The sequence below is a fragment of the Ranitomeya imitator genome, chromosome 5, assembly GCF_032444005.1.
Source record: "Ranitomeya imitator isolate aRanImi1 chromosome 5, aRanImi1.pri, whole genome shotgun sequence".
NCBI lineage: Eukaryota > Metazoa > Chordata > Amphibia > Anura > Dendrobatidae > Ranitomeya > Ranitomeya imitator.
The window spans coordinates 459,304,323-459,326,051 of NC_091286.1; the positions used below are offsets into that span (position 1 = coordinate 459,304,323).

General features: G+C 41.6%; 1 protein-coding gene across 1 annotated transcript in view; it reads right to left on the minus strand.

Annotated features, from left to right (window-relative positions):
* The window catches only part of NDUFB5 (NADH:ubiquinone oxidoreductase subunit B5), a 36,464-nt gene continuing 14,735 nt past the window's right edge, over positions 1-21,729 (minus strand). The window contains exons 3-6 of the mRNA XM_069727265.1: positions 18,683-18,749; positions 4,529-4,590; positions 3,388-3,494; positions 1-206 (exon numbers count right to left, since the gene is read on the minus strand). Coding sequence (XP_069583366.1) covers positions 86-206; positions 3,388-3,494; positions 4,529-4,590; positions 18,683-18,749 — 357 coding nt within the window. The 3' untranslated portion in view covers positions 1-85. The remainder of the gene's footprint in view (positions 207-3,387; positions 3,495-4,528; positions 4,591-18,682; positions 18,750-21,729) is intronic.

The window sequence follows — 21,729 nt, forward strand, 5'->3', positions numbered from 1 at the left end:
TAAGCTGGTAGAATTTATTTGAAACAGATTCACCAGAATAAGTAGACAAGAAATTAAGATTTACAACACTGAGTGGTCAGGAGCACTAGTTATCAGGGAAAGCCTTTGGTGTATCATCAATAAGGGTCTTGTCCAAAGTTGGAAACTGATACCATGGACCATCTCCGTTCTGTCTCATAGAGCGGCGTGCTGCATTTTCATGGAGCCTGCAAGAAGAATCAAATCAGAATTGAGTTACGGTCATTCAAAGATTACAAATAGATATCAGACGATCAGTGGACATTGAAGGCACCACAACACCATGTGAGAAAGCCAGAGCATTGGGGCCAGTCTACACACAGAGATGGCCAGACACCGCGCTGTGCAGGGGCTCTATGATCACAGCTAAAAGTCAGATCCCATCATGTGTAAAGAGGAAAGCCTCTCATCCTGAACAGACAAATTCCAAAAATGTTATCACCATCTCTAAATCCTCGTTCACTTCCCCTCAGTAAGTTGGCAAATGGCCCCTGCTTTGCATTGTACTGCATTCCCAGACTCTTAAAGGGAAATTATCATTAAGAAAAAACAAAATCTTTATCTGCAGCCATAGTGCTAAACTGTAGGTAAACACATTCTAAACATCAGTCTAACAATGTTTGATTATACACCATGTTCCAAATTATTATGCAAGTGACATTTTTCTCGGATTTTCCTAAATGGTCGGTGCAACTGACAGTCAGTCTAATAAAAGTCATCACCCATTAGAGTATACATCAAATTTTATTGAAGACGCCTCCCAATGATAACAGTATAATCTCCAAAATGAATAAAAACTCAAAATGCACTGTTCCAAATTATTAGGCACAGTAGAATGTCTAAATATTTGATATGTTTTAAAGAAATGAAAATGCTCATTTGTGGAATTTGCAGCATTAGGAGGTCACATTCACTGAACAAAAAAAGCCATTTAACTCCAAAAAATCCTAACAGGCCAAGTTACATGTTAACATAGGACCCCTTCTTTGATATCACCTTCACAATTCTTGCATCCATTGAACTTGTGGGTTTTTGGAGAGTTTCTGCTTGTATTTCTTTGCATGAAGTCAGAATCTCCTCCCAGAGCTGCTGTTTTGATGTGAATGACGTCCCACCCTCATAGATCTTTTGCTTGATAATACTCCAAAGGTTCTCTGTACGGTTGAGGTCAGGTGAAGATGGTGGCCACACCATGAGTATCTCCTTTTATGCCCATAGCAGCCAATGACTCAGAGGTATTCTTTGCAGCATGAGATGGTGCATTGTCATGCATGAAGATGATTTTGCTCCTGAAGGCACGTTTCTGCCATGGAAGAAAGTTGTCAGTCAGAAACTCTATATACTTTGCAGAGGTCATTTTCACACCTTCAGGAACCTTAAAGGGCCTACCACCTGTTTCCCCATGATTCTATCCCAAAACATGACTCCTCCACCTCCTTGCTGACGTTGCAGCCTTGTTGGGACATGGTGGCCATCCACCAGCCATCCACTACTCCATCCATCTGGACCATCCAGGGTTGCTCGACACTCATCAGTAAACAAGGCTGTTTGAAAATTAAGTCTTCGTGTATGTCTGGCCCCACTGCAACCGTTTCTGCTTGTGAACACTGTTTAGGGGTGGCCGAATAGCAGGTTTATGCACCACAGCAAGCCTTTGAAGGATCCTACATCTTGAGGTTCGAGGGATTCCAGAGGCACCAGCAGCTGTTTGCTGCTTTGTAATGGTATTTTGGCAGCTGCTCTCTTAATCCAATGAATTTGTCTGGCAGAAACCTTCCTCATTATGCCTTTATCTGCATGAACTCTGTCTGTGCTCTGTTTCAATCACAAATCTCTTCACAGTATGATGATCACTTAAGTTTTCGTGAAATATCTAATGTTTTCATACCTTGTCCAAGGCATTGCACTATTTAACGCTTTTGAACAGCAGAAAGATCCTTTTTATTTCCCATATTGCTTGAAACCTGTGGCCTGCTTAATAATGTGGAACATCATTTTAAGTAGTTTTCCTTTAATTAGAATCACCTGGAAAACTAATTATCACGTGTTTAAGATTGCTTTCAGTGATCCATTGAGCCCTGAGACACAATTCCATCCAGGAGTTTATTTGAAAAACAAAACAGTTAAATCTTTATAAACACTTAAAGGGAACTTGTCACCCCGTTTTTTGAGATTGAGCTATAAATACTGTTAAATAGGGCCTGTGCTGTGTGTTCCTATAGTGTATGTAGTGTACCCCGATTCCCCACCTATGCTGAGAAATAACTTACCAAAGTCGCCGTTTTCGCCTGTCAATCAGGCTGGTCAGGTCGGGAGGGCGTGGTGACATCGCTGGTTCTTCCTCAGCTTTACGTTGGTGGCGTAGTGGTGAACAAGCAGCGCGCGATCTGCGCTGTCATCCCTTTCGTCGGTGGGGGCGGCCATCTTCCTGGGGCCGCGCGTGCGCAGATCGAGTGCTCTGCTGCACGGGGCTTCAGGAAAATGGCCGCGGGATGCCGCGCGTGCGCATTAGAGATCGCGGCGGCCATTTTCCCAAAGCCGAGTTTGCATCTCGGCTTTGGGAAAATGGCCGCCGCGATCTCTAATGCGCACGCGCGGCATCCCGCGGCCATTTTCCTGAAGCCCCGTGCAGCAGAGCACTCGATCTGCGCACGCGCGGCCCCAGGAAGATGGCCGCCCCCACCGACGAAAGGGATGACAGCGCAGATCGCGCGCTGCTTGTTCACCACTACGCCACCAACGTAAAGCTGAGGAAGAACCAGCGATGTCACCACGCCCTCCTGACCTGACCAGCCTGATTGACAGGCGAAAACGGCGACTTTGGTAAGTTATTTCTCAGCATAGGTGGGGAATCGGGGTACACTACATACACTATAGGAACACACAGCGCAGGCCCTATTTAACAGTATTTATAGCTCAATCTCAAAAAACGGGGTGACAGGTTCCCTTTAAATCCAATTTGCATAATAATTTGGAACATGGTGTAGAGAGCTGATGTAATATACCCCCAGCAGCCGTTCACTTCTAGTCAAGTCGCGGCACTGGGTGCTGTGCACACTCAGAACTCCAATCACTCTCCTAATGCTGGGAGTGATATCCTGCACTGCACGCATACTGCGAGCAAATGTCATTCAATCAGCATGGGGGGTGGCCCGGACGTGCTCCCTGCCGCCAGTGGCCCAGACGTGCTCCCTGCCGCCAGTGGCCCAGATTTGAAACGATTGACTGCAGGGAAAAGGGAACAGTTTTCTCATCCAGTCCGACAAACAAATGTTCAGATTTTTTTTTTTAATCACAATTTCATTTTTAGCCTTCTGACAAATGTATGTACAAGCTGAAACAATATTGAAAACGTTGCAAGTAACAAACCTGAGAATACGTTTCTCATTTTCAACATGAATGAGACATAAATTTTGTTCATATGCCGCCTGATAATCTTTATATACGTAGTGGACAAGAAAACGGGTAATCGGATGCTGAAAGAGAAACATCACAAGTCTCAGGAGCTGTTCTCACAGCAACAGACAATGGCTCACATAGGTAAATACACTTAAGGCAGATCACATGACAGAATAGTGTGACCTACAGTGGGTAAGGAAAGTATTCAGACCCCGTTAAATGTTTTCACCCTGTTTCATAGCAGACATTTGGTAAATTCAAAAAAGTTCGTTTTTTCTCATTAATGTACACTCTGCACCCCATCTTGACTGAAAAAAACAAAACAAAAACAAATGTAGAAATTTTTGCAAATTTATTAAAAAGGAAAAACTGTATGGAAAAATATCAGCTCCAGGGCTCGCTCACACTTGCGCATAAATTGGATGAATGCAATCCGATAAAAAAAAAAAAAAAGGCATTGCACTTGAACCAATGTTATTCTATGAGGCAGTGCAGATCTACATATTTTTTTCTCAGCTGTGTTTGGCAAGAGAAAAAAAATTGCAGCAGCCTGTGATTTCACTCAAAAATCGAACAGTGCGAGACTAAAAAATAAAAAAACTAAAAAATATGTCATGCCATACGGCCAATCAATATAACATGCAAATTTTGTGGATACATTCTAATTCTGTAGCATAGGAAACTGTAAATGGTTATGTAACAGATTAATGGCTGCCGAGTAAAACAATGGATTGTATACAGATGACAAGTGAGAAAAAAAATTTGGCCCACGATCCTAAATAGGAATGGACTGATTATATGTAAATGTGAGTGAACCCTTAAAGAAGTAGTGTTTTGTAATCTCTAAGGCTAAAAGCACACAAGTACCCTTAAATCCCCATACACCAGAGGCCAAAACATTGTTCTATCGGCCTCTGTCTGGTCATTTATACATCTGTATACCATTTATCTACCGATGTAGGAAAGAGGAGCAGCCTGTGCTGTCCTGTACAGAGAGCCATCAAGAAAGGTAGAGGCCTGTGCCTGCCATTTGATGTATGCGTCAATGGTATGAAGATGCATTTAGCCTTAGTGACCATCTTGGGCAATCAATTCATTTTCCAAAACGTACCGGGTGGTATTCCCATGGTTCAGGAATATAATCCTCTGGAGTTTCCACTAATTCTGCAGGTCCTAATAATAAACAAACATCAGGATTTAATATTTGTCAGCAGCAATGGTCAGGCAGTACATATTACAGAATATCTAATTAAATATTATGAGTATATAGTGTATCCTTACACCTGACAACTCCATGGAAAAGGCTGTTTTCAAGTTTCTCGTGATTGGGTTAATCCCGTGCTTGTACACACATGGCATGATGATATTACATTATTATTATTATAGTGCCATTTATTCCATGGCATTTTACATGTGATCATTCACATACATGGTTTATCAGATCTCTATAAAAGGCTAGTCTCATCTTCATTAAAAGTGTTGTCCCAAAAAACAAAATTGTGATTTAGTGAATAGATAATGGAAAATAAAGCATTTTCACAATTGGATGCGTTTTAAAAAATATTGCTGTGCAGAGAACCTAATAATGCTGCCCCTGCAGCTTCCTGTGTAAGGCCGGCGTCACACTGGCGTTTAAAACGGCCGAGTGCAATGTGATAAAAAAATCGCATTGCACTCGGACCAATGTTAAAATATGGGGCCGCTCCCAGCAGCCGACTTTTTGTCGGCCGTTTTCCTCGGTCCGAGACAATCGCAGCATGGCTCACTCGCACCCATATGAGCCTATGGGTGCGAGTGAGATAGCGCACACCACTCGGATAACATCCGAGTGATGTGCGCTATAAGCGGACCCCAGCAATGGAGGAGATGGAGAAATTCATTTCTCCGCCTCCTCCGCAGCTGTGCTCTGATCCTCCCTGTGCGAGAGAATCGGAGCACAGACGCACGACACTCGGCTTCTGCTCTGCTGCGAGCAGGAGCCGAGTGTCATTAGCATATCGCATCCAATGCTCTCGCATCGGATGCAATACGCTAGTGTGACGCCGGCCTAAGGCTTGTAGCCGACCACGTAGGGAGGGAAAATAAGTTCCCCTTCATTTAAATAACAATGGTCTCTGTTTAGTAGAGGACCTTTGAACTCCCTTAACCCTGAAGCCTGTTTTCACCTTCCTGACCAGGCCGATTTTTGCAATTCTGACCACTGTTACTTTATAAGGTTATAACTCTGGAACGCTTCAACACATCCCACTGATTCTGAGATTGTTTTTTGTGACATATTGTACTTCATGTTAGTGGTAAAATTTCTTTTGATATTACTTGCGATTATTTATGGAAAAAATGGAAATATGGCGAAAATTTTTAACATTTTGCAATTTTCAAACTTTGAATTTTTATGCCCTTAAAATCAGAGAGATATTTCACACAACATAGTTAATAAATAACATTTCCCACATGTCTACTTTATCCCTGCTGTTCTGTTCGGTCTGGGGAGACCTATTTTGAACTTTGGTATTTTTTGGGGTGTTCAAGATGCGGTTCTGAAACTTGTGGTTGATTGACTTAAATGAGGATGGGTCGGTCGGCCACGGGTTTCAGAGCCGCATCTTGAATATTTTAAAGAATATTGAAGTTCAAAGTCGGTCATTTTTGACCAACAGAACAGCAGGGTTAAATCAGCACAATTTTTTGTTTGTTAAAAAAGTTATAAGGGTTAAACGTTGACCAGCCATTTCTCCTTTTTACGACAATTTACAAAACCGTTTTTTTGGGGGTGACCACCTCACATTTGAAGTGACTTTGAGGGGCCTATATGACAGGAAATACCCATATGTGACACTATTATAAAAACTGCACCCTTAAGATTATTCATGTAATGGAAATCACCGCACACTCAGAACAGTTATGATGCAAAATATTACACAAGTTTACTGTGTTCACAGTCAATGTTGCCACAAAAAGAAAACGTGCTGATAGAAACCCAACGTTTCGACCCTCCCGGGTCTTATTCGTGGGGTTACTTGTTTAACGATTCGACACATATAATAGTGGCAGACGTAGAGTAGGAGCAAAGATCCTTGGCGTATGAATTGTCACTTTTGCAAGGATTGCATGTAAGCGGCGCTCCCACGCCCTGCTGACTGTGTACATGCGACAACCAGACACAACAGACCCATCCAGGACGTGACAGTCTCCCACTGGGAATCCACCTGTCCCCGTTCCAATCCTTGCAAAAGTGACAATTCATACACCAAGGGATCTTTGCTCCTACTCTACGTCTGCCACTATTATATGTGTCGAATAGTTAAACAAGCAACCCCATGAATAAGACCCGGGAGGGTCGAAACGTTGGGTTTCTAGCAGCACGTTTTCTTTTTGTAGCAACATTGACTGTGAACACAATAAACTTGTGTAATATTTTGCATCATACCGGTTCTGAGTGTGCGGTGATTTCCATTACATGACTATTGGGACCACATGGTCTGTTTCACCAGCACCTCCCTGTTCTTGACCCGAGTGCACACAATTACCCCCCTTAAGATTATTAACCTTTTTGGTGCTTCACAGGAATTAATGGAACATGGAAGGAAACAAACATTTAACTTTTTTTTTTCCACAAAACACAAACATTTTCCTTTAGACCTCATTTTGTTTTTTTACTTTCACAAGGGCAACAGGAGAAAATGGACAAATTTGTTTGGCAGGTAGAACGAATAAAAACCAACAATGCAGGAATTGTTATTTGGGTTTTTTTTTTTTTTTTTTTTTATACCGTACCACGTGTGGTAAAATTGGTAAGGAAGCTTTAATCTTCAGGTCAGTACAATTAAAGTGATAACACATTTATATAATTTTTTTTATTTTTTATACCTTTGGCACAATACAAACTATTATATAGAAAAAATAAATTTTTGCATCATTTTATTCTGAGAGCTATAACTATTTTTCTGCTGACGGAGCTGTATAGTGGCTTGTTTTTTTGCAGGAGAAGATGGCTTTTTCAGCTGTACCATTTTTATGTACATTAGTCTTTTTGATAGCGTTTTATTGCACTTTTTGCTCGGCGGTATGATGATAAATAAAAAACGAGGCAAAAAAACTATGCTTTATTTTTTATGGTGTTCACTGAAAGGGTTAATTAGGGGGACCGTTTTATAGGTCGGGTCATCCTGGACACGATGATACCAAATACTGTATTTTCTGGCGTATAAGACTACTTTTTAACCCCTGAAAATCTTCTCAAAAGTCGGGTGTTGTCTTATACGCCAGGTGTCGTCTTATAGGGCAGGTGAGGAGTAATCTGCGGTCGCCGCATATTGTGGGGGGAGCGACCCCAATAACAAGGAGAGGGGGCACCTCACCGGGAAGGTGTAAGTGAAGCAGAGGCAGAGAAGGAGATAATAGGATACAAGGGCGAGCCAGATTAGTGAAAGAGGAGTGTTTTTCTGGGCACAGCATTGCTCTCTCTCTTTTTTGCATAACTCTGGCATCCCAGACACTGACAGTTTGCTTCACTTACACCTTCCTGGTGAGGCGCTCCCCTCACCTCGTCATCGGGACCACTCCCCCCACTATATGTCGACCGCAGATTGCTCCGCACCCACCCTATAAGACAACACCCGGCATATAAGAAAACCCCCACCTTTTAAGAAGATTTTATATTTTAACTGGAAAAGTTGGGGGTCGTCTTATACGCCCAGTCGTCTTATACGCCGGAAAATACGGCATGTGCACTTTTTTACATAAATGTATTTATTAGATTCATAGTTTATTTTTTTGTTCTTTATATGGGGATTTTTTTTTTTACAATATATTTTTACATCTTATAAATAAAGTTTTTACATTGTCCCAGGAAGGGACATCATCTTTACACTGACAGATCGCTGATCTGATACTCTGCATGCTTCTGCACTGCAAGGCATCAGAGCAGCGTCTGACATTTAAAATATCTGTCTGGTGATCACTGTTTTTGCATAACCCTTTCCTCTTTTTTTTTTTTTCTTGATCGGCAGGGGAGGAGGCATGTCAGCACCCGGGTGGGAGGTTAACCATCGGCAATGGGTGCCAGCACCAATCGTGGGCATTGCTGCAGGGTGTCAGCTCTCACATACAGCCGATAACCGCACCCAATCGCAGCGGCGCTCAGTCTGAGCCCCGCGATCGCAACGCTGTACATATACTGCGCTTTTCAGGAACGCAGCTCCATACATGTGCGGCGCATGTCTGGAAGGGGTTAAATAAATTACCCTATTGCATTGCAACAGCTCAGTAACTGAACATATAGGCTGTTTTTGTTTGTATTTTTCCAGTTGAACCCCTTCATGACGTGGCAAATTTCGGTTTTCGTTTTTTTTCCCCTCCCCTTCTTCCCAGAGCCAGAATTTTTTTTATTTTTCAGTTCACAGACATATAGTTTTTTTGCAGAACGAGTTGTACTTTGTATGACAATTTATTTTACCACATAATGTACTGGAAAACGAGAAAAAAATTCCAAGTGGGGAGAATTTGTGAACCCCCCTCCCCCCTACACCAATACTAAACATGCCCAGATTATTTATTATTATTTTAGTACTTAAAAAAAATCAGTTTGCAAAAAATTAATTAAAATTTGGAGTTGTGTCGCTATTTTTCAAGACCTGTAACGTTTTAATTTTTTGGTTGATGGAGCTCTAAATTTTTTTAATTTTCTTTTTATTAGTACCATTTTGGGATAGAGTTGATGTTTTGATTGCTTGTTATACAATTTGTCATATTCCAGCAACCAAAAAAAAAAACCACGCAATTTTGGCTTTAATTTTTTCGTTTACGGTTTTTACTGATCGGGTTAATTAGTTTTATATTTTGACAGATCGGACTTTTCTCAACGCAGTGATTTTTTTATTTTATTTTTAATGGGGTAAAACTGGGGCGATTTGAACTTGTTTAGCTTTTTTTCTTTTAGTTTTCACGGTCCTCATTATTAATCACTTGTGCTATATACAGAGATATCACAGTATTGCTGTATATAGTAAAATTCACAGTCTTCAAAAGACCCCCTGCTGTCATAGCAACCCATAGGTGACTTGCAATCACGTTACGGGCTTGCTGATGAGTGCATAGAATGACGCGCCCTCATGTCAGCGCATGTTAAATGCTGTCTGATTTTGACAGTGACATTTAACAGGTTAACAATCGCGAGGAGAGTTTATTAGAGGCAGGTCCTGGCTGTAACACACTTTCGTCACCTGCCGAGCATGAAGCAGGCTCACCTCGTAAGTCATCTCCATATACCTGCTTTCAACTTAGGGTTTTTTTTTTTTTTTTTTTTAACCCCTTAGTGACAGAGCCAATTTGGTACTTAATGACCGAGCCAATTTTTACAATTCTGACCACTGTCACTTTATGAGGTTATAACTCTGGAACGCTTCAACGGATCCCGCTGATTCTGAGACTGTTTTTTCGTGACATATTGTACTTCATGTTAGTGGTAACATTTCTTCGATATTACTTGCGATTATTTATGAAAAAAACGGAAATATGGCGAAAAATTATTAAATTTTGCAATTTTCAAACTTTGTATTTTTATGCCCTTAAATCAGAGAGATGTGTCACGAAAAATAGTTAATAAATAACATTTCCCACATGTCTACTTTACATCAGCACAATTTTGGAAACAAAAATTTTTTTTTTGTTAGAGAGTTACAAGGGTTAAAAGTTGACCAGCAATTTCTCATTTTTACAACACCATTTTTTTTTTAGGGACCACATCACATTTGAAGTCATTTTGAGGGGTCTATGATAGAAAATAACCAAGTGTGACACCATTCTAAAAACTACACCCCTCAAGATTCTCAAAACCACATTCAAGAAGTTTATTAACCCTTTACGTGCTTCACAGGAACTGAAACAATGTGGAAGGAAAAAAATGAACATTTAACTTTATTTTGCAAACATTTTAATTCAGAACCATTTTTTTTTATTTTCACATGTGTAAAAACAGAAATGTAACCATAAATTTTGTTATGCAATTTCTCCTGAATACGCCAATACCCCATATGTGGGGGTAAACCACTTTTTGGGCGCACAGCAGAACTTGGAAGTGAAGGAGCGCCGTTTGACTTTTTCAATGCAGAATTGGCTGGAATTGAGATTGGACGCCATGTCACGTTTAGAGCCCCTGATGTGCCTAAACAGTGGAAACCCCCCACAAATGACACCATTTTGGAAACCCCTTAAGGAACTTATCTAAATGTGTGGTGAGCACTTTGAACCCCCATGTGCTTCACAGAAGTTTATAACGTTGAGCCGTGAAAATAAAAAAAAAAAAAAAAAAAATTTGCATTTTTTCTACAAAAATGATCTTTTTGCCCCCAAATTTTTATTTTCACAAGGGTAACAGGAGAAATTAGACCACAAAAGTTGTTGTGCAATTTCTCCTGAGTACGTCGATACCCAATATGTGGGGGTAAACCACTGTTTGGGCGCACCGCAAAGCTTGGAAGAGAAGGAGTGCCGTTTTTACTTTTTCAATGTAGAATTGTCTGGAATTGAGATCGGACACCATGTCGCGTTTGGAGAGCCCCTGATGTGCCTAAACAGTGGAAACCCCCCACAAGTGACCCCATTTTGGAAACTAGACCCATTAAGGAACTTATTTAGATGTGTGGTGAGCACATTAAACCCCCAGGTGCTTCACAAAAGTTTACAACGTAGAGCCGTGAAAATAAAAAAAATAAAAAATTTAAAAAAAAATAATAAAAAAAATAAAAATAAAAAAAATCGCATTTTTTTCTACAAAAATGATCTTTTTGCCCCCAAATTTTTATTTTCACAAGGGTAACAGGAGAAATTACACCACAAAAGTTGTTGTGCAATTTCTCCTGAGTACGTCGATACCCCATATGTGGGGGTAAACCACTGTTTGGGCGCACCGCAGAGCTTGGAAGAGAAGGAGTGCCGTTTTACTTTTTCAATGTAGAATTGGCTGGAATTGAGATCAGACGCCATGTCGCGTTTGGAGAGCCCCTGATGTGCCTAAACAGTAGAAACCCCCCACAAGTGATCCCATTTTGGAAACTAGACCCCCCCATGGAACTTATCTAGATGTGTGGTGAGAACTTTGAATGCCCAAGTGCTTCACAGAAGTTTATAATGCAGAGTCATGAAAATAAAAAATATTTTTTTTTCCACAAAAAAAGATTTTGTAGCCCCCAAGTTTTTATTTTCACAAGGGTAACAGGAGAATTTGGACCCCAAAAGTTGTTGTCCAATTTATCCCGAGTACGCTGATGCCCCATATCTGGGGGTAACCCACTGTTTGGGCGCACGGCAGAGCTCAGAAGGGAGGGAGCACCATTTGACTTTTTGAGCGCAAAATTGGCTGTCGTGTTTGGAGACCCCCTGATGTACCTAAACAGTGGAAACCCCCCAATTCTAGCTCCAACCCTAACCCCAACACACCCCTAACCCTAATTCCAAACCGATCCATAATCCTAATCACTAACCCTAACGATAATCACAACCCTTACCCCAAAACAACCCTAATGTCAACCCTAACCATAACCCTAATCAAAACCCTAAATCCAACACACCCATAATCCTAATCTCAACCCTAACCTCAAACCTAACCCTAATCCCAATACACCCCTAATCACAACCCTAACCTTAACCCTAATCCCAAACCTAACCCTAATCCCAAGCGTAACCCTAATGCCAACCCTAACCCTAATAACCAACCCTAATCCAAACCCTAACCCTAATCCCAACTCTAACCCTAACTTTAGCCCCAACCCTAACCCTAAGGCTACTTTCACACTTGTGTTTGGCATCCGTCGCTATCCGTCGTTTTGGACAAAAAACGGATCCTGCAAATGTGCCCGCAGGATGCGTTTTTTGCCCATAGACTTGTATTGCCGACGGATCGCGATGGATGGCCACACTTCGCGTCCGTCGTGCACTGGATTAGTTGTGTTTTGGCGGACCGTCGGCACAAAAAAACGTTCAATTTAAGGTTTTTTTGTACGTCGCGTCCGCCATTTCTGACCGCGCATGCGTGGCCGTAACTCCGCCCCCTCCTCCCCAGGACATAGATTGGGCAGCGGATGCGTTGAAAAACTACATCCGCTGCCCACGTTGTGCACAATTTTGACAACGTGCGTCGGTATGTCGGGCCGACGCATTGCGACGGCCCCGTACCGACGTAAGTGTGAAAGAACCCGAACCCTAAATTTAGCCCCAACCCAGCCCTAGCCCTAACCCTAACGCTAACCCTAATTTTAGCCCCAACTGCTCTTCTCCTGCCGGCCGGCAGATGGCGGGCACACTGCGCATGCGCCCGTCATTTTCTTTTCCCCGGCGGCCAGGAGGAGCAGCAGGAGGACCCAGGGACACCGGTGAGTATGATAGGGTCCCCGAATCCCCCTATTTCTGTGTCCTCTGATGTGCGATCACATCAGAGGACAGAGAATTGCACTTTGCTTTTTTTTTTTTTTTTTTTTGCGGTCGCCGGTAAATTACCGGCGATCGCAAAACAGGGGTCGGTAAATCTGACCCCGATCATGTTCTTTGGGGTCTCGGCTACCCCCGGCAGCCGAGACCCCAAAGATCCTCCTGGTGCCGGCCGGCGGGCGCACTGCGCATGCGCCCGCCATTTTTTTGCCGGAAGAAGATGGCGGCACCCATCGGAAGCCACAAGGAGCACCGGGGGAGACAGGTGAGTATAGGGGGGCTATTGGGGACCCCATTTCTCTGTCCTCTGATGTGCGATCACATCGGAGGACAGAGAAATTAAAAGGGAAATTGCGTTTTTTTTTTGTTTGTTTTTTGCGATCGCCGGTAAACGGTTAATTACCGGCGATCGCAAAAGCGAGGTCAGCAAAAAAAAAAAACCCGAATCATGTTCTCTGGGGTCTCGGCTACCCCCGGCAGCTGAGACCCCGGAGAAAATCCGACTCTGGGGGGCGCTATTCACTTTTTCCACAGCGCCGTTAATTAACGGCGCTGTGGTTTAAATACCCTTAGCAGCCGCCGTTAAAAGGCGTATCGGCAGTCGTTAAGGGGTTAACAGTCCACAAGCAGTGCTCTGAAGCTGGCCTCCTTACTGAATCCGGCCAAATTCAGTGCCCCTGCACTTCTCACATGGTGCAGAGGCAAAGCTGCTTCACTTTGGACAACCAGCATAACCTTGCCATTGGTCCAAACTGGCAATCTTCAAAGCATTGCAGAGTATTAGAGCAGCAATCAGAGCAGGGAAAGAGGACAAGGTAAGGTAACGTTCACACTAGCGTTATGTTCGTTTGCGTCGGGGGACGCAGCGGCGATGCATGCGTCATGCGCCCCTATACTTAACATGGGGGACGCATGCGTTGTTTTTTTTTGTTGCGTTGTGCGACGCATGCGTCTTTTTTGCCGCTAGCGTCGGACCAAGAAAACGCAACAAGTTGCATTTTTCTTGCGTCCAAATTTCGGCAAAAACCGACGCATGCGTCGCAAAACGCAGCGTTTTCGTGTGCGTTTTGCTGCGTTTTTGCGTGCGTTGCGTCGCCGACGCAGCGGCGCACAACGCTAGTGTGAACGTAGCCTAAAAAAGTTTAAAAAAAGGTTTAAAAAAAAAAATTGTAAGAATATATTTTTTTAAATTTCCAAAATAAAGAACAAAAAATGAAAAATATTATACCAATAAATACATATGTTTAAGTAAAAACAAAAATATACAAAGTACACATATTTGGTATATCCATATCCGGAACGACCCGACCTATCAAACTATCACACTAATTAACCCCTTAAAAATAAAATAAATGCGACAAAAAGGTATGCTTTTTCATCATACTAAATTTTGAGGAGACATATACGAAAAAAAAAACTTTTTTTTTTTTTTTTTTAAATAAAATGGTGGTGCTTCTTATTATCGATGCATCTTATTGTTTACTGGGGATGGTGGCTGCGGTGAAGCGGGGTCCCAGGATCGCTTCTGGAGGAGGCAAGAGTGGATCATGGCCACAGGCTGGGATGAGGGGGTGTTCAGATGTTCGGCATGCCGCTGCAGGTGTTCGGTGTTGCAGGGGCTCTGCCGACGTTTTGTGAAAGCCCAGAGCCCCCACACTTACATGGTTTCCTATGCGGTGGACTCCGAGAAAATGGCTGCCTTGTAATTCGGAAAATACGGTAATGTGATCAAAAAGTCGAATGTAAAACATATGGCTGAAAACGTCATCTTGCGCCACAATAAACAAGCCATCATACGGCTCCATTGGCAGAAAAATTTTAAAAAGTCATAGCTCCCAGAAAGTAGTGATGCAAAAACAATTTATTTTTTATAAAATTGTTTTTCTGTAAATGCAAAAAAAAAAAAAAAAACCAGCATTAAAAAAAACAAATTCCTAAATTGCTGTATTTTGTTCATTCTGACTCACAAAATGCAGAATAGAAACGGATCAAAAAATGTCATGAGCCCAAAAATACCAATAAAAACCACTCGTCCTGCAAAATACAAGCCATCACATAACGGTCAGCATAAAAATAAATTATAACCCTCAAAATATGGCAATGCAAAAACTGTTTTGCAAAAAAAAGGGTCATAAAAAAAACAATATAAATCTGGCATTGCTGTAATCGCACCAACCTGAAGAATAAAGTTGCCTAATAACTTGCACCACACTGGGTAAGGCGTAATAAATAAATAAAACCAATTCTTGACCTGCTGTTGATTTGTTCATTCTGCCTCCCAAAGATCGCAGTAAGGCTCGGCGCACATTTATCTTGCTTTCTGCACTGAGCACTTACACCAGGGTTTCCATGTAAAGCTCTGAAATAAGTGATTCAAACAGAACCCCCGAAGCAAGATTCCCTATAGTGAGACAGATGGGAGGCACTATGGACGTCGTCTGGACTATAATCCAGCCACAGTCTTGTGCACCTCTGAAAAGAAGGAGACGGCTAAACAAAGGCCAGACAGAGTCCAGAGTAACTCATTATAGTGAATGGATCCCTCGGGGGTTTCATCTGAATCACATCACTCAGAGATTTATAAATGCACCCTGATATAACTGCTCAGCGTAGAGTGCTGCATAAATGTGATCCAAAATGTTATGTAAATATTCCCAGCAAAAGCTTCAACTCAATCCACAAAAAAAGCAAGTCCCCACTCAGGTCCATCATCTGTCAATGGAAAGATAGAGGCTTGCATGTTACTGGTGACACAAAGTCTCTGGAAAAGCGCTATACCTCCTCGCTCCCCAAAAGAAATCCAGCAAATTCTGCACTCCCAAATCCAAAATGCCCCCTCCTCCCTTCTGAGCACAAGTGTGCCTAAACCACATTTAGCGTCCACAGGAGAGGAGAGCCTGCTTAATTTACAGGGTGTGTGTGTCTCCAGAAGCACAAACTGGACACAATGTATGGGCACTACAACGTATTGGGCACTACAACAGTAGATTTGCAATTTCCACTCAACATCTACTGCTGCTTGTTTCTGGAACACACCCATTGAGTCAAAATCATTACTACGCCTGTAGCTAAATTCCCAGAGGGGTGTAATAGCACTTAGAGGTTCTGTATATGGAGTCAGCAAACTATTCTACGATAATTTGTTCTCCAAGAGTCAAATAGTGCTCTGTCCTGCCAGAGTCTCGCTGTGTGGCTAAGCAGTACTGTACAGGCACATTTAGGGTATTGCCACGTTCAGCAGGCAGTTGGTTCAATTTTTACCCATTTCCTCATGTGAAAATGTAAAATTTGGGGCTCAAATTACAAAAACAATATTTTTGTAATAAAAATGTAATTATTTTTTGTTCACTGCCTAATGGTATAAAGTTGTGTGACACACCCGTGGTGTCAATAGGATCACTGCTGTCCAAGATGAACTCATTGAGATGCAGTTTGTAAAATAGGATCAATTATTGAGATGTTCTGCCTCCTCACGGGCTCTCCCAGTGGGTCAAGACACCCGCAACAGCAAAATCTGCACTATAATATGACACTCCTTCCCTTCTGAGCTTTGCACTGTGCCTGAAAAGCAGTTCCCGATTACATGTAGGGTATTGACGCAATCAGCGAGTTCCATTTTTTCCTATTAACCCTAAAAAAATTAAAAACTTGGGGCTAAAACATTTTAGTGGTAAAAATGTAATGATTCTTTCTTCACCACCCAATGAGATAAATTTCTGAAAGGCACATGTGGTGTCAATATGATCACTGCAACCCAGGATGAATTCATTGGGGGTGTAGTTTGTAAAATTATGGCACTTATGGGGGGGGGGGGGGGGCCTGCTGTTCTGGCATCTCAGAAGCTCTGCCAATGTGACATTCCACCCTCAAACCATTCCAGCAAAATCTGAAGTCCAATATGGTGTTTCTTCCCTTCTGAGCTTTGCACTGTGCCTCAAAAGTAGTTTTCGACCACATAAAGGGTATTGGCTAACTCGGGAGAAATTGCGAAACAAATTGTATTTTTCATTTTGGCCTTTTACCCCTTTTTGAAAATTGTAAACTTGGGTCCAAAGCAACATTTTAGTGGAGAAAAAAAATGATTTTCCACCGACTTCCAATATTATACAATTCTATGAATAGCTTGAGGGTTAAAAATGCTCACTACATCCCTAATTGAATTAATCAAGAACGGTCTTTTCCAAAACTTGTGGGGGTTTCTGTTTTGGTACCTCAGAGGCTCTTCAAACGTGACATAGCATCGGCAATCTATTGCAGCCAAAATTGCACTCCTGAACTCAATTGGCGCTCCTTCCAAGCCCTGCCATCCATCACATATGGGATATTGATGTACATAGGAGAAATTGAACAACAAATTGTATAGTCCATTATCTTCTGCTACCCTTGTGAAAATTCTAAATTTGGGGCTCAAGCATCATTTTTGCGGGAAAAATGTAAATGTTCATTTAGTCCTTCCACATTACTTTAATTCCTGTGAAGTAATTAAAGGGTTACTAAACTTCTTTAATAGGGTGCAGTTTTAGGCTAGTTTCACACTTGCGTTTCAAAACGCATGAGTTTAAAAAAAAAAAAAAACGCATGGTGAAAAAACGCATGTAAACGCGTGCAAACGCTGCGTTTTTTTAACGCATGTGTTTTTGCATGTGGTGAAAAAAATGCGGCGTTTTGACGCGTTTACATGCGTTTTTTCATGCGTTTGCGTTTTTTAAACGCATGCAGATAAATGTGTGACAGCTGCCAATCATCAAAATAAAGTAAAAAACCCAGTATAAACATAAAGAGCTAGGGTTAGGGGTAGGGATCCTAACCCTAACGGGATCCTAACCCTAACCCTACCCCTAACCCTACCCCTAAAGGGATTAGGGTTAGGGGTAGGGTTAGGGGTAGAGTTAGAGGTAGGGTTAGGGGTAGGGTCAGGGGTAGGATCTCTTTATCAATTTTATGGTGTGGGGTGGTTTATCAGTGTGTGTTTTTTTTTTTTTAACGCATGCAAACGCATGTGGTTAAAAACGCATGCGTTTACATAGACAGCAATGCATTTTTTTGCCGCAAAAAACGCATGCGTTTTTTTTGCGGCGAAAAAAACGCCGCTAAAAATACTACATGTTGCATTTCTGCAACACAACCCATGCAGAAAAAAAACGCATGCGTTGCAAAAATGCGTCAAAACGCATACAAAAAAAACGCATGCGTTTTTAATGTTAAATATAGGGAAAAAACGCATGCTTTTTTTGCGTTTTTACCGCAAAAACGCAAAAAAAAAAACGCAAATGTGAAACCACCCTTATATTGGTGTTACTTTTAGGTATTTTCTGTCACGTAGGCCGCTCAAATTACTTCAAACGTGATGTGGTCCCCAAAAAAATGGTTTTGTAAATGTTGATGGAAAAAAATTAGAAATTGCTGATAAACTTTTAAACCCTCTAACAAAAAAAAAAAAATATGCTTAAAAAAGGATGCTGATGTGAAGTAGACATACAAGAAATGTTATTAATTATTTTGTGTGATATAGCTATCTGGTTTAAGGGTATAAAAACTCAAAGCTTGGAAATTGCGAAATTTTCTAAATTTTTGTCAACACACCAATATTTTTTAAAAATAAATGCAAAACAATATTCTGCCTAAATTTACCACCAACATAAAGTACAATATGTCATACAAAAAAAAAATCATTCTTAGAATCGGTGGGATCCGTTGAAGCATTCCAGGGGTTATTACCTCAAAGTGACAATGGTCAGAATTGTAAAATTTGGCCTTGACAGGAGGGTGAAAGGAGGGCCTGTGGGTGAAGGGGGTTCATGAATATGAAAAATCGGCCTCCCATAATATATTACTGTCTTACCAACAAAAATGTTGATGAGTGCAATGGCTATTCCTGCAGGTATGGCTGTCAGCAACGTGTAAAATTTCTGTAAATAAAAGATAAATTAGCTCTTAGTTCGTGTCTGCAGTCAGTTTATATAGGGCACATTTACAGAACACATAACAATACAGCAAGAGTGACATTTTGGTGTTGAGATTCTGAAAACAACTGTTTTGTCCAGCATCCAGTCACCAGTGGCAGCTGAACCGTGGCAGACTTCACTGCGGCTGTCACCCTGACGTTTTGGGGTGTAATAAATGCCAAAGTCACTTAGTATGGCAAGATGACAGAGCAAGCCGTAAAAGTGCAGCCCAGACGCCAGACTATTAATCCATATCTGAAAACAGAGACGTTTCGGTTCTTACATGAGGAACTGATACATCGCTGACCCTGGATATGGATTAATAACATCTCTTTTTCATTGAACCGATGGAGTGCTGCAGTTTTTGGATTATATTTACTATATACATGGTTGAAATGTGGATTGCACCCATCTTTGCTACCCCCTCCCCCCCCCCCCCCCAAAAAAAAAAAAAAAAAAAAAAAACAGCACTCGCCCAAGATAGCTGTTGGTGTAAAACTGAAGATTTGTAATTAAAGTTATATTATTATCCTTACTTTCATGTTGTGAGTTAAAGGGATGTTCTATGAAACTCAGTATTGTCAAAATGTTGTTCTCGTGCTCAGTGACATACCGATAAAATCTTACTTTTCAAATAGGGGGTGTGTTCATTTATGTTGAGCACTGTACACATACCGGTATATACAGTGGCGTGTAAAAGTTTGGGCACCCCGGTCAAAATTACTGTTATTGTGAACAGTTAAGCAAGTTGAAGGTGAAATTATCTCTAAAAGGCAAAAGTTCGAGCACCCTGCATGGTTAGTACCTAGTAGCATCCCCTTTTGAAAGCATTACAGCTTGTAAACATTTTAGGTAGCCAGCTAAGAGTCTCAATTCTTGTTTGAGAGCTTTTAATCCCTTCTTCCTTGGAAAATTCTTCCATTTCTGTGAGATTCCTGGATCATCTTGCATGCACTGCTATTCTGAGGTCTAGCCACAGATTTTCAATGATGTTCAGATTAAGAGACTGTGAGGGCCATTGTAAAACCTTCAGATTGCGCCTTTTGAGGTAGTCTATTGAGGATTTTTGTTTAGGATCACTATCCATTTGTAGAAGCCATCCTCTTTTCAACTTCAGTTTTTTTTACAGATGGTGTTCTGTTTGCATCAAGAATGTGCTGAAACTTCATTGAATCCATTCTTCCCTTTACCCGTGAAATGTTTCCCGTGCCATTGGCTGCAACACAACACCAAAGCATGATTAATTCACCCCCAGGCTTATTGGTTGGCAAGATGTTCTTTACCTAAAATTCTGTGCCTTTTTTCTCCACACATACCTTTGATCATTGTTGCCAAAGAATTCTATTTTACCTCATCCGTCCACTGGACTTGTTTCCAAAATGCATCAGGCTTGTTTAGATGTACTTTTGCATACTACTTAGGCTGAATTTTATGGTGAGGACGCAGGGAGAGGTTTTCTTCTGAGGACTCTTCCATGAAGGCCACATTGTGAAGGTGTCTCTGAACTGTAGAACAATGTACCACAACTCCAGAATCTGCTGAATCTTTATAAAGGTCTCTTGCAGACAAGCAGGGGTTTCGATTTTCCTCTCTAAGGCTACTTTCACACTAGCATCATGTGACGTACATCGCAATGAGTCGTTTTGGAGAAAAAACGCATCCTGCAAAGTTGCCCGCAGGATGCGTTTTTTCTCCATAGACTTGCATTAGCGACGCATTGTGACGTATGGCCACACGTCGCATCCGTCGTCCGACGGATGCGTCGTGTTTTGGCAGACCGTCGGCACAAAAAACGTTGCATGTAACTTTTTTTGTGCGTCGTGTCCGCCATCTCCGACCGTGCATGCGCGGCCGGAACTCCGCCCCCTCCTCCCCCGGACCTTACAATGGGGCAGCAAATGCGTTGTAAAACTGCATCCGCTGCCCCCGTTGTTCATTTTTTTCGCAGTTTGCGTCGGTACGTCGGGCCGACGCTAGTGTGAAAGTAGCCTAACAATCCTACGAGCAGCTCACTGAAAATTTGTTTGGTCTTCCAGACCTTCTCTTCTCTTCCACTGGGTCAAGATTAGGTCTGGAAGACTAAGCAAAATGCAAGCGCTGCTCGTAGGATTGTTGGAGAGGCAAACAAGAACCCCAGCTCTTTCAAGTCAGAATGATCATATATGTGTCTTCTGAATAGGATTGCCAGGATTATTTTTTTGCTTTGGTGGTGTATGATATTTTTTATGCATTTTATATTCGTGAAATTTCTTATGCACATTAGTATTTTTCTATAACTTTGTAATATATACACTTGTATTTGATTCTGGACATTAATTGCATTTGAACACTGGTATGATTTTGTATTAATTTGTGATTATTATGGATAACTGTAATAATGACATTCATCCATTTCACTATATTCCCTTAATATTTCTTATAGCTTAATGGAATAGTTTCTTCTTAAATTATTCACATTGAATCCGATTGTGTTATTCTGTTTCGGCACTGTTTCACTTTATTCCTTATGCCAAATGTAATATTGATCTAGTCATTGTATCCTACAGTTACACATCCAGAGTGTTCTCTATCTTTTTCTTGTTTCATCTTACAGCTGGTGCGCATACCTATGATGCGATGCGTTGCGGAGCATCGCAGACAGCGCCATGTGTGTGACACTTGCAGTTCACTGACGTCATAGGAGAGTGTCCCCTGACCCGCAGTGCCACATGGGCAGCCCGGATGCCCCACCATGCTTCACTGTTGCCTGTAGACATTGATTATTGAACTGCTCTCCAGCCCTTAGGAGAGCAAGCAGTCTTCTATTACAGAAAAATAATTTCAAATTTTGTCTCATCAGTCCAGAACACTTACGGCTATATTTCCATACTTAAGTTCATTTGTTTTCAAGCACAGTTGAGTCATTTTTCCTTGTTTTCATCTCAAAGCTCTGGCTTTTTTTGCC